Here is a 14826-nt window from a genome sequence, read left to right as displayed (position 1 = left end):
TAGTACATGCAACTTGCATTATAAATGAGTTGTTTGAAATATTAATTTTGAACTGCTAAATTTTGAAGCTGAAAATCGAATGCATATGTTAGCTATAGCACTGTTTGAAAATATATGTATTAAACTATGTTTTTCCTGGGGCACCTGGGTGGCCCAGTCGGTTAAGCATCTGCCTTCGGCTCAGGTCATTATCCCAGGGTCCTGGGATCGAGCCCCACGTCCAGCTCCTTGCTCAGCTGAGAGCCTATTTCTCCCTCTCCCTCTGCTTGCCACTCCCCCTGCTTGTGCTCTCTGTCAAATAAATAAATAAAATCTTAAAAAAAAATCTATGTTTTTCCTAAAAATATTCTATAAGGAATAGTTTCTAAATCAAAATTTATCACCTTCAAATTAATTTAAGTGGATTGCCATAGTTAATACTGTCTTACGTAAATATACTCACTCATAATTGATAATATCATTTACTCAGTACTTTTAAATGTTCTCCATGCTTTGAAGACAAGGTCTCTAACCTAAAAAACTTATTTTTGAATTATACAATTCTGGCTTTGTTTTTGTGAACAACGTATTTAGAATGTTTTTTCTGTTAACATATTATACTTAATTTCAGTATTATTCGAACAATTGATGGTAAAGTGCTACACAAATACAAACATCCAGCTGCAGTGTTTGGTTGTGATTGGAGCCAAAACAACAAGTAAGAATTTTTTTTCCAAAGATAAATAATAACTTCTGAGATTTTAAATAAGCATGATATTTAATGTTATTCTCACAGGTAATACTCATCACTCTTTAGGTATTGCTCTTGTCTAGCCTTGTAATTGATTTTTTATGTTAGCTGATGCTTTAGGAAGAAGCATAGGCGTAACTAATAAAAAATGGAAATTTAGTCTCATCTGTATGTGGCTTCTACCATGGAAGTGTATGTAGCCCTTTCCTTAAACCCTTTTAGGAATCTCGCCAATGGTATTATTCCACCACAACTTTCCATTGTACCTGCCCCCCCAGTGCTAATGCCTTGACACTGGATGATTTCCTAAAATGTAGAACTTATGTACATAGTTTTGAAAGGTCATGCTTGCTTATGAGCCTAGTATTTACCATGTAAAAATCAGCTCAGATTTAAAAATCAATCCAAGTCAAACCCCCACTAAAATTGATCCTTCAAGTCACTGCACTTCCAAGAATCTTGCATTAAACCTCTCTTTATGCTATATAAATTATACTTAAAGATTCAGTCTTTCTCTAGATATTGTGAAAATAATGTGAAATTATGCTCTTCCATATTGCAAGTGGAAAATATACATATTAAAATATTAAAACCTTGTTATACTTGTGGTCTGAGTCAAATCACATACAAAATGATGGATCTATGTATTTCTTTCAGTAATACAGAAGAATTTATAACACACTGTTGGAGGTTTTATGCAAAGTGAGCTCATGCCCAGCTCCTCCTCCAGGATTCCCCATCTAAGTGGCCTGATAACGTTCACAACATAGCTGCCAAAGCCAAAATCCTTAGCCTCTTCTCTTATACCTTGTCATCTCTCTATTTCCATTTCCATTTCCAGTCGGCCATCCATTCCTGTGATATCATCCATCTAAATATTCTTTTTCCAACCACTCCCTTCCCCTGCCATAAACCAATAATACTTGTTTGCTTTTGGACTTCCCCAAAAACCTTCTAAATCAATTCCAGAATTCATACCCTTTGTCACCACTTCCTTGTCTCCCTGCCCTACCTTCTTTATGAAGAAGTCAAGAGTATTTCACAACCAGATCTCAGTGCACAATTTCATTGCTTACATTGATTGTAGGGTAAAATGCAAAATCTCAGGAGCCCAGCAGGGAGGTCCTCGTGTAATCGGGTTCCCGTGTGTCTTGGTCATGCCATTTCAAGCCTGGCTCTGCCTTGTTCTTTATAGTCCAGCCTCATTGGCTTTCAGTTTCTTGAACGAGTTAGCTCATTTTCATACCAAAGCTTTCCCTCATGCTGTCTCCCTATATCTAGGATTCTGTCCCACACCCCACACCACACAACCCTTCTATATTGTATATAGGTAACACCCACCTATACTCCAGCTCTCTGCACCAAACCACTTCTACAGAAAAGTGTTTCTTGACCCCCATGTTAGGTAAATTTCTTCTATGATATCCTGGGAGCACTTAACATGACAAAAGTAATTGTAACAAATAAAATTAATAAAGATTAGAGCAGAAATAAATAATAGAGGGGTGTCTACCTGGCTCAGTTAGTGGAACATGTGACTCTTGATCTCAGGCAGGGTTGTGAGTTCTAGCCCCATGTTGGGTATAGAGATTACTTAAAAATAAAATCTTAAAAGGGAGGAAGGAAGGAAGAAAGAAAGAAAATAGAAACCAAAACAAAACAAAAAAACAGAACAGATCAATGAAACCAGGAATTAGGTTTTTTGAAAAGATCAACAAAATTGCTAAACCTCTAGCAAGACTCATTAAAAAAAAGGACCCAAATAAACAAAATAATGAATGGAAGAGGAGAAATAACAGCCAGTATCACAGAAATACAATTATAACAGAATATTATGAAAACCTGTATGCCAACAAATTGGGCAGCTTATAAGAAATGGATAAATTCCAAGAAACATATAACCTACCCAAACTAAAGCAGGAAAAAATAGAAAATTTGAACAGACCAATCACCAGCAATGAAATTGAATCAGTAATCAAAGAACACCCAAGAAACAAAAGTCCAGGACCAGACAGCTTCACAGGTGAATTCTACCATTTAAAAAAAGAGTTAATATCTATTGTTCTCAAACTATTCCAAAAAATACAAGAGGAAGGAAAACTTCCAAAATCATTCTGTGAAGCCAGTATCACCCTGATACCAAAACCAGATAAAGACACCACAAAAAAAGAACTACATGCCAATATTTCTCATGAATATGGGTGCAAAAGTCCCTAACAAAATATTAGCAAAGTGAATCCAACAATATATTTAAAAAAATTACACACCACCTTCAAGTGGGATTTATTCCTAGGATGCAAGTTTGGTTCAATATTTGCAGGACAACCTGATACATCACATCAATAAGAGGAAGGATAAAAACCATATGATCATTTCAATCGATGGAATGTACAAATTACAATATCCATTCATGATAACCCTCTGCAAAGTAGGCCTACAGGGAACATAATATCTCAACGTGATAAAGTCCTCATATGAAAATCCCACAGCCAACATGGTACTCAATGGTGAAAAGCTTAGAGCTTTTCCCCTAAGGTCAAGAACAAAACAAGGATGTCCACTCTCACCACTCTTAGTTAACATAGTACTGGAAGTCCTAGCTACAGCAATCAGACAACATAATGAAATAAAAGTCATCCAAATTAGCAAGGAAGAAGTAAAACTCTCACTATATGCAGATGACCTGATACTCTATACAGGAAACCCTAAAGACTCCACCAAAAAACTATAAAGTTGCAGGATACAAAATCAATGTACAGAAATCTGTTGCATTTCTATACACTAATAATGAAGCATCAGAAAGTGAAATTAAGAAAACCCCATTTATAATTGCACCAAAAACAATTAAAATAGGAATAAACTTAACCAAAGAGGTAAAAGGCCTGTACTCTGAAAACTATAAAACACTAATGAAAGAAATTGAACACAAATGGAAAGGCATTCCATGCTCAATGGGTTGGAAGAGCAAATGTTGTTAAAATGAATAGATAATCAAGATGTGGTATATATATGTATAAATACACAATGGAGTATTATTCAACCATAGGAAAGAATAAAATCTTGCCATTTGCAACAACATAGATGGAGCTAGACAGTATAACGCTAAGCAAAATAAGTCAGAGAAAGACAATTACCGTACGATTTCACTCATGTGGAATATGAGAAATAAAACAAAATGAGCAAAGAAAAACAAAAAGACAAACCAAGAAACAGACTCTTAACTGTAGAGAACAGATTGATGGTTACCAGAAGGGAGGTGGGTGAAGAGATGGGGGAAATATGGGATGGATATTGAAGAGTACACTTATCATGATGAAAAAAAATCAACTATGAATTACTTGACACATAACGATTAACCATATGAATAATATAAATACATATAATTTTAAAAACCATAATTTTAGTTGGAAATTTGCTGTCTCGCCCTCTAAAATGTAAGGTCCATGAGATCAGCAACTGTGTTATCTATTTTTAGCAATATATTCTTAGCAAAACACTGTGCTGCTAACCCTCTCTGTGCCTAGAAGAAAGTAGAAGTTTAAAAAATATTTCTTCAGTATACAAATGGATAGAATTACCTTGCATCTGATTAAGAGAACAGTTCCACATTCTTATTTCTCTGTTCTGTAAGGTTAGTAAGCATTTGACCAGTTGAAATAAAAAGTAGATATTAATACAATATGTTTTGTTGGTTAAAAAAGTCTTTTATACTTAACTTTTATGCTTACTACCAAGTGTACCTAATAAATTTCATTTTTATTTTTAAAAACCTTTTAAAACCTTTTAAAAATGTCTGAATAGCAGTATCTATATTTTACGTAGCCCCTTAAGAGATAAGTGAAAAATACCTTGAACTTACAAAAGTTTATTCATAAGATATCTCTGAATTTATAATTTGGATATCTATATGTACATTCCTTGAATGTCTATTATTTAATTTTTAAGATTTCATATTCATGTGTCCATATACACATATACAAAAACATACTCATGTATACATGTAAATATTTGTATTATGCAAAGTGTATTTTCCCACATGTAGAGACTGGCCCATTTATCAGTGGGACTTAGGCAGACATAATAATATGCAGATTGGCATGCCAGTTTGCAAACTGGTGTTTTTATGCATGTGGGCTTAAATAAATGCAAGTATTATAACCCACATGACAAAAATCAGCAATTTGAAGTTTGAGGAAACAGTTGGGCCAAAATGTGTAACTTCCATTTAGAGCATGAGGGCTGTTTGTATGATTGTTAAACAGAGGGAGTTATATTCTGGAAGGGAGACTTCGGGCATGATTTCCACAGTTCTTTCCTAGTCCTCCTCACTCCATTCGGAACAGTGTTCCAAGTATGACCACGAGGATGTAAATAGATATTAATGGTTGCTTAGTTTACTCTCACTCACTTGAGAATAACAAACAAAGATTATTAAAAGATCATATCCACATATTTTAGTTACAGAGGATCCTTAGTTGGAACAAACAGTTAAAGCATCTATCTCAAGTTGGTGCAGCCACCAGAGACAGTTGGGAAACCAGGACTCTGACTTTCTGTCAGATGGGACCACCCTGGTCTGGGGGGAGATTTTCCAGCATCCTTCAGGGGAAGCGCAGCAATTTGTACTCATGCCACAGAAAAATTTACCAGTGGTCAGGGCATGTAGTGATTAATAATTCGCTTGCTAGCAAGGAAGCAAATCTCAATCACTCACCATTGGGGACCCTTGTTAAGACCCAACAGTTGTGAAATATAAAGATCTGAGAAATATTCAAGAAGTTATGAATCTGGACATTTTTAAAAAGAACTTATAGACATATGAATTCCATTATCTCTGATCTAAGATTAAAAACTAAAAATTCAACTGATTAAAGGAGAATATAAAGAAACTCTTTGCACTAAGGCAGTTTCTGGGAATAATGGTTTTACTTCTGTGAGATTTAGGTCTAACTTCATTAAGGAAGCAAAAAATTGTAGTTTTAAAAATTAGAACTGTGTACATTTTAAAATTATTGTAACAAATAATATCAATTTTTTTTCATGTTTTAATGTACCATTGATGATGTTTCAGAGACATGATAGCCACTGGCTGTGAAGATAAAAATGTTCGTGTCTATTACATGGCCACCAGCTCTGATCAACCACTGAAAGTATTTAGTGGACATACTGCAAAAGTGTTCCATGTTAAATGGTCTCCTCTGAGCGAAGGAATTCTTTGTAGTGGTTCTGATGATGGGTATGTATTTTTGGATTCTAATTTTTTAGTCCTTAAAATCATAAGCTTTATAATCTTCTAGAAATGTATGTATTTATATGATCCAACTTATGGGTGGAAATATTTTAAATATGTACATATAACAAGGATGTATAAGCAGTTAACAATTACCTAATTGCATTTAACCATAGTAAATTAAATTTTGCCATGCTTATGTTGTTATCATATTCATGATTTCCATTTCCTTACTTGTTTTGCTTATTATGGATGCTTATTTCTATCTTATTAGCAACAGAGTTAACAGAAACAAAAATTTCAAAAGGATCAGATTGGAAAGGGAAAAAAGACCTGAAACGAACAAATCTCTGTAAAATATAGAGAAGAGTTTATTTTTAGTAATGTCCTGATATTTAATATGGAAAACAGCTGTACTCTGTTTTCATTAAGAATAGAAAACAAGATGATGATCATGTATTTTTAGCATGAAGAGAATTTATTTAGAAATGAGTGTGATTTAACATTTTTTTTCTGGGTTTGTGAAAAAGTTACTGAAATCTTGTCTCTATTTTATATTCAAACAGACAAACAAATAGTTTGGTCCCTATTTGAATATGAGATAAATTTAGGTAAGAAAAATCTTAACTTTATGCAGATAGAAATCATACTATATGGTAGCCATAAGTTTAATATTGAATAATTGATTATTTTCATCTTGAAATTTTGACATCCATCCAGATTTCCTAAGAAAAGCAATTGTGAGATTTCTGTGGGTTATCACTGGAAATGTTACTTACAGTAAGGTTATCGTATCCAAGTGAATGAGTTGACTTAGAGATTTTTTTGTCTCTTAACATAGACCTCAGTGTCTAGATTCTATTGCTACATCAAAAAAGGTATAATTTTCAACCATTGTCTAAGAAATATTTGTCAGAAAGATAGCAGTAAGCATTTTACTTAATTATGGTGATGAAACTTGAAAGTCTTTTGTAATTCTGGTTGTTGGTCCCTTTATATGACTATATAGGTGATAACATGCTGTCTAGCACCTTTAAATAATGCTTTTGTACAGTGGGATAGATAAAGCTTTTCTTGTGCTTGACTACAAAATGTAATTATGATGTCAGCCTGATGTTTGCCTAATCTAAATTATGTCATAAAGCAAGAACACCTGTTCTAGTATCTCTTATGATAACATCAAAGTATTTTGATACATCTCACTTTAACATTAGCTTATTTATGAAAGCATGATATTAACCAAAATAACTTCAATGCTAACGTAAGGATTTAGCACAAAATTAGGTTGTGATATGTCTGGACACAGGTACCAGGATAAGGGGAAAAAGAAGTAAGTCTTCATAGCAGAAATAAATATGCCTTAAAGAAATAAAAAAGTATATAATGTATCTCCTTTTGAGTGTAATATAACCTTTGAAGTATTAATATTTTGGCATTGTCAGGTTGATATAAATCTGCAACTAAAAATTATTATGAATTATCCAAGCAAAGTTGGCATTTGGAGGTCTTAAATTGATCCTGAGTTCAAATTTTATTTCAATAACATTTCTACTTTATACAATTGGTAGATTCAAGTAATATCATGAATCCAGTTATATTTAAATTTTGTACTTGATTTTAGAATAACTATAAAATAACTGACCAACTTATTTTATTGACCGAAACATGCAGGAATGATTTGCTCTTTAATAAGAGCATAAAGATGAATTGATTTTTCAAATAATATCCATCATCATACATGCTATATTTTCATGATTTACAAATAATGTGAGTGTTGTTAAATTATTATCTCCATATTGTTAGCAATATTTTTGGCTTTATCTGTTCTGGATATTTCACTTTAAGAAAGAAATTTTTTAAGTCTATAGACTGTGAAATAGTAGATTGAGGATCAGTAGTAAAGGACCAGTTAAAGTAGGGAAACAAAATATTGAAATAGGCTAGCTCTAGCCTAGTTAGTTGTTCATTTTCATCTGCTATAAAGAAAAGAATTGTAACATACCTTGAAACTTAAAATCCTTTTTCAATTTCCTGAGAAATAATTGTGCTCCACTAAGAATGTGTCAGTACTTTAGACAAATTATAACTTGAAAGCTATTATATACATAATATTCTGTTTTCAGTTCTGTTCGAATCTGGGATTATACTCAAGATGCTTGCATAAACATTCTTAGTGGCCACACTGCACCTGTGAGGGGATTAATGTGGAATACTGAGATTCCGTATCTACTCATATCTGGCAGCTGGGACTACACTATAAAAGTATGGGACACTCGAGAAGGAACGTGTTTGGATACTGTTTATGACCATGGTGCAGATGTATACGGTAAAGTGTTTTTCATGCACTTTTAAATTTTGCTGTATTAGTGAAGTTTATAATCTCTGAGAAATACAGTGTTTTTTTAAGAAACCTTACAGTGTTTCATTTTAAAATAACACTTTCTTATTAAAACTGTACTTGTTTATTATTGAAATATCAGAATACACAGAAGATAATCCAAAATGTCATGAGAGATTATTTGTGTTTCTGTGTGCACACACAGGCACACACATGTGGCTTGGATTTTTCTCCCTTCCTTTACCATCACTCCAGAAGGATGTTGTAAAACAGGAGATCAGTGATAAAGTAGATACAACTTCTCTAGCCATTCCTGTATCTACCCTTGGATATTTAGGAAAATGTTTTGCTTTTTAATATAACAGTAAGTCTTTAAATACAATTAAGCTGAGTGTAGGAATCAGGGTTCTTGTCTTTTGCATGTCACTTTCATTTATAGACCCAAACCTCAATGGGCCTAAGTGGTGAATTAAGTCAAGGCGAAAATGGTTCCTTAGAGAAAGTCACCCCACTCTAGGCACTTGTGTCCGTATACTTTACCTCAGTGGCCTTTCAGCTGAGGCAGAGGAGCTGAGTGTGGGAGAGAATCCTTTTTCTGGATGTTCTAAACTGGAAGGTCCCAACTCTCTTTCTTCTTGTAATTAGAACTTCCGTCCATCTGCCATTACCTCACAGATTGCCATGACTCCATTGGTGTGACAGTATGCTTGCTGCTGAACCAACTGAAATGTAGTTTCAACGTTTTCATCCAGGACCGTTTGCTAATCATTATTCAATTTTGTATTCGTATTTATAGAATATTGCTAAATAATATATTATATTCTTGTATCATTTCAGCCGAAATAGAAATGCTATTTCAAAACACTTCTACATAACTTAAATTTTGTAGTTTTATGAGGTACGCATAGATAAATAATATTTTTCAAGGTTTACTTTAGTTGAAATAGGTTTCTTTTTTCCATCAGGTTTGACATGTCATCCGAGCCGCCCCTTCACTATGGCGTCTTGCTCCCGAGATTCTACAGTGAGACTCTGGTCGTTAACACCTTTAATCACTCCTCTACAAATAAATATTCTGGCAGACAGATCTTGGGAAGAAATTATTGGGAACACTGGTATTGAAAATAAGCATCTATTAGATTTTACTTTTAAATAATATCTTACAAGCAATCCTTTCTCACTGGATTATGTCTGTTCTTTAGATCATGCTATAGCACAAGGCACTCCTCCTCTATTGTGTGGTAAAGTATCAAGAGATATTAAACACGAAATAGAGAAACTAACTGGTAATCCTCGAGCAAAAAAACTAAGATGGTTTTCAGAATGTTTATCCGTGAGTATTACAGGAGTTAAGTGTGAACATTTCCCTGTAGTCACAATGAATCATTGCAACTGTTGTCATTATCAGATATTTACGTGTATCATCCCAACTCAGTTGGCCCCTCTGGACATAGCTGGTGCAGAGTAAGGAAGCAAATGGAAACCAGAAACAATAAATGAGATCAAGTATTGTTATTATTTGGTTAATTTTTCAACTCAGATATGCCTGCATCATATTTTTCAAGATGCGAAGTTCTGTGGGGTTTTGAATGCATTATTATATCTTTGGTTATTCTGTATCAACCTTTTAGCCTCCAGGTGGCAGTGACAATTTGTGGAACTTAGTTGCTGTGATCAGAGGGCAGGACGACAGCTTGCTTCCTCAGAACTACTGTAAAGGAATAATGCATTTGAAGCATCTGATTAAATTTAGAACAGTAAGTAAAGTATGCAAGGATCATGTCCTCAAGCAGAAATTATTTTTGCCTTTTCACTGTTGAAATACAAGAATTATTTTGAAAAATTTATAGAATTAGAGTGAGTAGCCTGAAGTAAGTGAACACTGAGGAGATGAATCTTCAGTGAAAACCGATCATGAGAGTCTGAATTATCTGAGACCGGATTAAGGCAGCCTTGGTTCCCATAGGTCGAATCTCATGAATTTCTTCAAAGGTCACTTGGAACTACTTGAAATCCTTTACCCTATTACCAGATGACCATGACATGTGGACCACTCTGACTTTAGTCTCAAGGGCCTGATAGACTGTAGTTTGGGATATGTTTTATTAAAACTGGCCATGTTAGAGCTCTTAATGGATTTCATTTTAAAATTATCAGTGACCTTATGCCTGGAGTGATACCCAGTACCAACACACCAGTGCTGGGACCAGAAAGAGGAAGTAGTTCTTATATTTGCCATAAAATATCATGGTTAATTTAGCTGTTAGGCCATGAGAACTGGGCCAGAGATGTGGATTTGAGGGTCACATGAAACAGTTATTTTCATAAAGGAGGACTTTCTGTAGTCACGCCACCACCTAAGGACAACAGCTCTTACCTCTTGCCAGTACAGGAGCCAATTAGAGTGAGCCTGTCATTTTTTATTTTTATTCCAGACTTTTGTACATTTTTTTCACTAGTTACATATCACTTTATCTCTCATGACCTTTTGGCCCCTGAACTTCTATAGAACCACAGCACCTGGTGAGTTTTAAGGACAATGGGGTTTAGCCTCTCCCTGCCCACACCAGGCACATCCACTCTTTACCCCGCACCCACACCAAAATATTATAGTGGAAGAGGTATCATATTTTATAGAGAAAAAGTATTGATTTTTTAGAATATTTAATTTCCAGTGCTACGTGCTTTTAAAATACGTGCCCCTGTAATGCTTTTATGATCATCTGTTATCATCAGCTCTTGTATAACAAAATTTAGAAAATTTTTTTTCTTTTTTTAACCAGTCTGAAGCCCAAGAATTGACGACAGTCAAGATGTCTAAATTTGGTGGTGGTATTGGTGTCCCCACTAAGGAGGAAAGGCTGAAGGAAGCTGCTGATATACATTTGAGATTAGGACAAATTCAGAGATACTGTGAACTGATGGTTGAACTTGGAGAGGTAAAGTGCTAAAATCAGTGAGTTTAACAAAGTATTCTAAGTCTTGGTGAAATGCTAAAGGTTAAGCTTCTCTTTTTCCAGATCTATTTGCTTCTCTGCTGGTCTGGTATCAGGTGTATATCTGAGCAGTACTTCTCAAAGTGAGATCCCCTGGGCTAGAAGCATCAGTGTTGCTTGGGAACGTGTTAGACATGCATGTCCCGCCCCACACCTACAGAATCAGAAACCCCGGGGATGTAGCCCAATGATCTGTGTTTTTACAAGCCCTCCACGTTATTCACATGCATGCTAAGGTTTGGGAATCACTGCCCTAGCGTAGGCTCTTTGATACCCCGTAAATATCCATGTTGGCTGAGTTGCACACAGTGGGCTCCCCTTTGCTAATACTGTTTGTCATGACTAAACCCCACACTGACCAGAAGGGTTCCATTGAGGACCATCTGGTGGAAGATGCTTCTAAGGCACATCTTCTTGTTTAGAGGACTGATTCAACAAAACAGAGTTTTCAAAAGAGGTTAAGATGAATCTATCTTATTAAAATTCAGGATAGTGGTTCTTTTGAAGAGTGGGTGGTAAATGAAATAGAACAGAAGGAAGAAGGAGCTTCGTTTCTTGATCCAGGTGCTGGTTACTTGAGTGTATTCAGTTTGTGCAAATTTATGAAGCTTTTCATTTTTATGCACAGCCGTTTTCGCTCAAGAAAAATTCTCTCATCCCTCCAAAAAAAAAAAATTAGAATGGCATGGACTCATTTCATAGTTGATCATTTTGAAAAGCTCTAAGTTAGTTAATTTTATAATTATAAAGCATGCTATTAAGTGTATTAATAAATAATATAAAGTAAAACTAAGCAATAAAGTTACATTAAAATATATCAAAATTAAATTTAACTCACCTTTTTATTCCCCCATACGCTAGAGGCCAATAATGAATTACTGCTTGACCTAAGACAAAATGTCATTTTAAAATGTTACTGAAAAGGAAGGGGTGTGTGGGTGGCTCAGTTGGTTAAGCGTCTGACTCTTGATTTTGGCTCAGGTCATGATCTCGGGGTCATAAGATTGAGCCCCAAGTCTGGCTCTGTGCTGGGTGTGGAGCCTACTTAAGATCCTCTCTCCCTCTGCCTCTGCCCCACCCACCTCCATGGCTCTTGTGCATGCACTCTCTCTCTCTCTCACTCTAAAGAAATTAAAAAAAAATTTTTTAAAGGTATTGTAAACTATAAAGTGTTTAGGAGCAGTATAAAAATTTTACTTCTGAAGAAGTTGAGGTTTGTCTTAAAAGTTACCCTTTTAACAAGGCTCTATTAGAATATCAAAAGTCAAGGAGAAAAAGAATAAATAAATTTTGACAGAATACTAGATCTTCATTTTCCTCAGTTTTATATCTGGGTATATATATTTTAAGCTATATTTAATGCAAATTTAATTAAAGATGCTTTAATAAAGTATCTACTTCTGGAGCTTAAGAATTTTGTTGTTGTGCAGTTTCATTAATGTTCTTAATGATCTGAAAAACTGTGCTCACAATCCTTGAGAAATAGGAATCTCCTTGTAATTGTTCATGGTCACCTCATTCCGTAGTTTCTGTTTCTCTGAGATTAATACTATGAGGTTAGGAAAACATTTAATCTTTTCACCTACAAGACATGTTTTTTTTATTGTTATGTTAATCACCATATATTACATAATTTGTTTTGGTGTACTGTTCCATGATTCATTGTTTGTTCATAACACCCAGTGCTCCGTGCAGAATGTGCCCTCCTCAATACCCATCACCAGGCTAGCCCATCCCCCACCCTCCTCCCCTCCAGAAACCTCAGTTTGTTTTTCAGAGTCCATCATCTCTCCTGGTTCGTCTCCCCCTCTGACTTACTCCCCTTCATTCTTCCTCTCCTGCTATCTTCTTCTTTTTCTTTTTTCTTAAAATATGTTGCGTTATTTGTTTCAGAAGTACAGATCTGTGATTTAACAGTCTTACACAATTCACAGTGCTCACTGTAGCACATATCTTCCCCAATGCAAGACATGTTTTTATAGAAAAATCTTGATGATTTCTAAGTTAATTTAACCAACATTTTAACTTCTTTCTTCCATTTGCCTCTACTATAATAAAAGCAAATTTTCCCTAAAAGTATATTTTAGATTACTTTTTTAAAAAAAGGTAACATGACTACAAATAATGTAGTATTAAAAATCACCCATTTTAAATCGGAGGGGGAGAACAAACCAGGAGAGACGATGGACTCTGAGAAACAAACTGAGGGTTCTGGAGGGGAGGGGGTGGGGGGATGGGTTAGCCTGGTGATGGGTATTAAAGAGGGCACGTTCTGCGTGGAGCACTGGGTGTTATGCACAAACAATGAATCGTGGAACACTACACCAAAAACTAATGATGTAATGTATGGTGATTAACATAACATAATATTTTAAAAAAATTACCCATTTTGTACACCCGACACTAATATTACACTGTATGTTAACTGGAATTTAAATAAAAACTAAAAAAAAAAGTTACCTATTTAAAATTTAACCTATTATTTTCAAGCTAATTACCAATTTTCTAGCCTTAATTGCAGTAGAATTCTGTTTGGGAGAGCCTTAATTAAAATGAAGCTTAGATTCATGTTGTGATATTTCAGAATACTTGACCTTCATCTCCCTTCTAGACGTGAGTTCAGTGAAATCTATGTTTCCATATAATTGTCCACTTACCTTACTGAACAATGATCTTCTTTAATAACAGTCCAATTTTTAAAATGTGAAGGTCGGTATTATCAACTATAAAGGAAGAAGTGACAAGAAATAAAGTTTATAAAAAACAAGGAAAGAATAAAAATAGAAATGTCTTATTTGTTAAACAGAAGTGACAGTATAGTAAAAATTTCAGTATGTATTATTTTGAACATAGAACGTAGATTACCATAGAACAGATTACTCTGAGGTTGTGTCAGAAGATGAGTTAATATATTTTTCAAACTACATACTTTAGTTACTACTCTTCTCCTTCCTTCACTCTGCCCCCTGCTCTCTAGGTTTGGGATTTTCCCTGCTAAATAATACAATTTATATATCTTACTTTATCTTAAAATGTGGTATATTTATACTCTGTGGAATGCATCAGGTAGAATACAAAAATATTCCTGGAAATCCAAACACACTAGAAACTCGTATTATACACGTGAGTTCATTAAAAAAAAAAGAAAGTCCATTAAGAGTTAGTGCAATCGGGGCACCTGGGTGGCTGAGTCGGTTAAGCATCTGCCTTCAGCTCAGGTCATGATCAGGTCAGCAGTCCCAGGATCGAGTCCCGCGTTGGGCTCCCTGCTTAGCTGGGAGTCTGTTTCTCCCTCTGCCCCTCCCCTGGCTTGTGCTCTCTCTCACACTCTCTTCTCTTTCAAATAAATAAATAATATCTTAAAAAAAAAAGAGCGCAATCAAAATAGACCTGTTTTTGCCTTTCTTTTTTTCTGTTCTAGTGGGACAAAGCCTTGTCAGTTGCACCAGGGGTGTCTGTGAAATACTGGAAGAAGTTGATGCAGAGGTAAAGAGAGTGTGTCCAAATATATGTTTTAAAATATGTTAAAAAG

General features: G+C 34.8%; 1 protein-coding gene across 7 annotated transcripts in view; it reads left to right on the top strand.

Annotated features, from left to right (window-relative positions):
• The window catches only part of WDR17 (WD repeat domain 17), a 102391-nt gene that overhangs the window by 64392 nt on the left and 23173 nt on the right, over window positions 1–14826 (top strand). For all 7 annotated transcript variants that reach the window (XM_027598869.2, XM_027598874.2, XM_027598872.2 and 4 more), the window contains 8 exons: window positions 611–697; window positions 5802–5966; window positions 8084–8286; window positions 9264–9413; window positions 9501–9631; window positions 9930–10055; window positions 11082–11237; window positions 14716–14780. In XM_027598869.2, coding sequence (XP_027454670.1) covers window positions 611–697; window positions 5802–5966; window positions 8084–8286; window positions 9264–9413; window positions 9501–9631; window positions 9930–10055; window positions 11082–11237; window positions 14716–14780 — 1083 coding nt within the window. The remainder of the gene's footprint in view (window positions 1–610; window positions 698–5801; window positions 5967–8083; window positions 8287–9263; window positions 9414–9500; window positions 9632–9929; window positions 10056–11081; window positions 11238–14715; window positions 14781–14826) is intronic.

The sequence above is a fragment of the Zalophus californianus genome, chromosome 2, assembly GCF_009762305.2.
Source record: "Zalophus californianus isolate mZalCal1 chromosome 2, mZalCal1.pri.v2, whole genome shotgun sequence".
NCBI classification, from domain to species: Eukaryota; Metazoa; Chordata; class Mammalia; order Carnivora; family Otariidae; genus Zalophus; species Zalophus californianus.
Note: the sequence above shows the minus strand (reverse complement) of the source record. Positions and strands in the feature narration are given on the sequence as shown.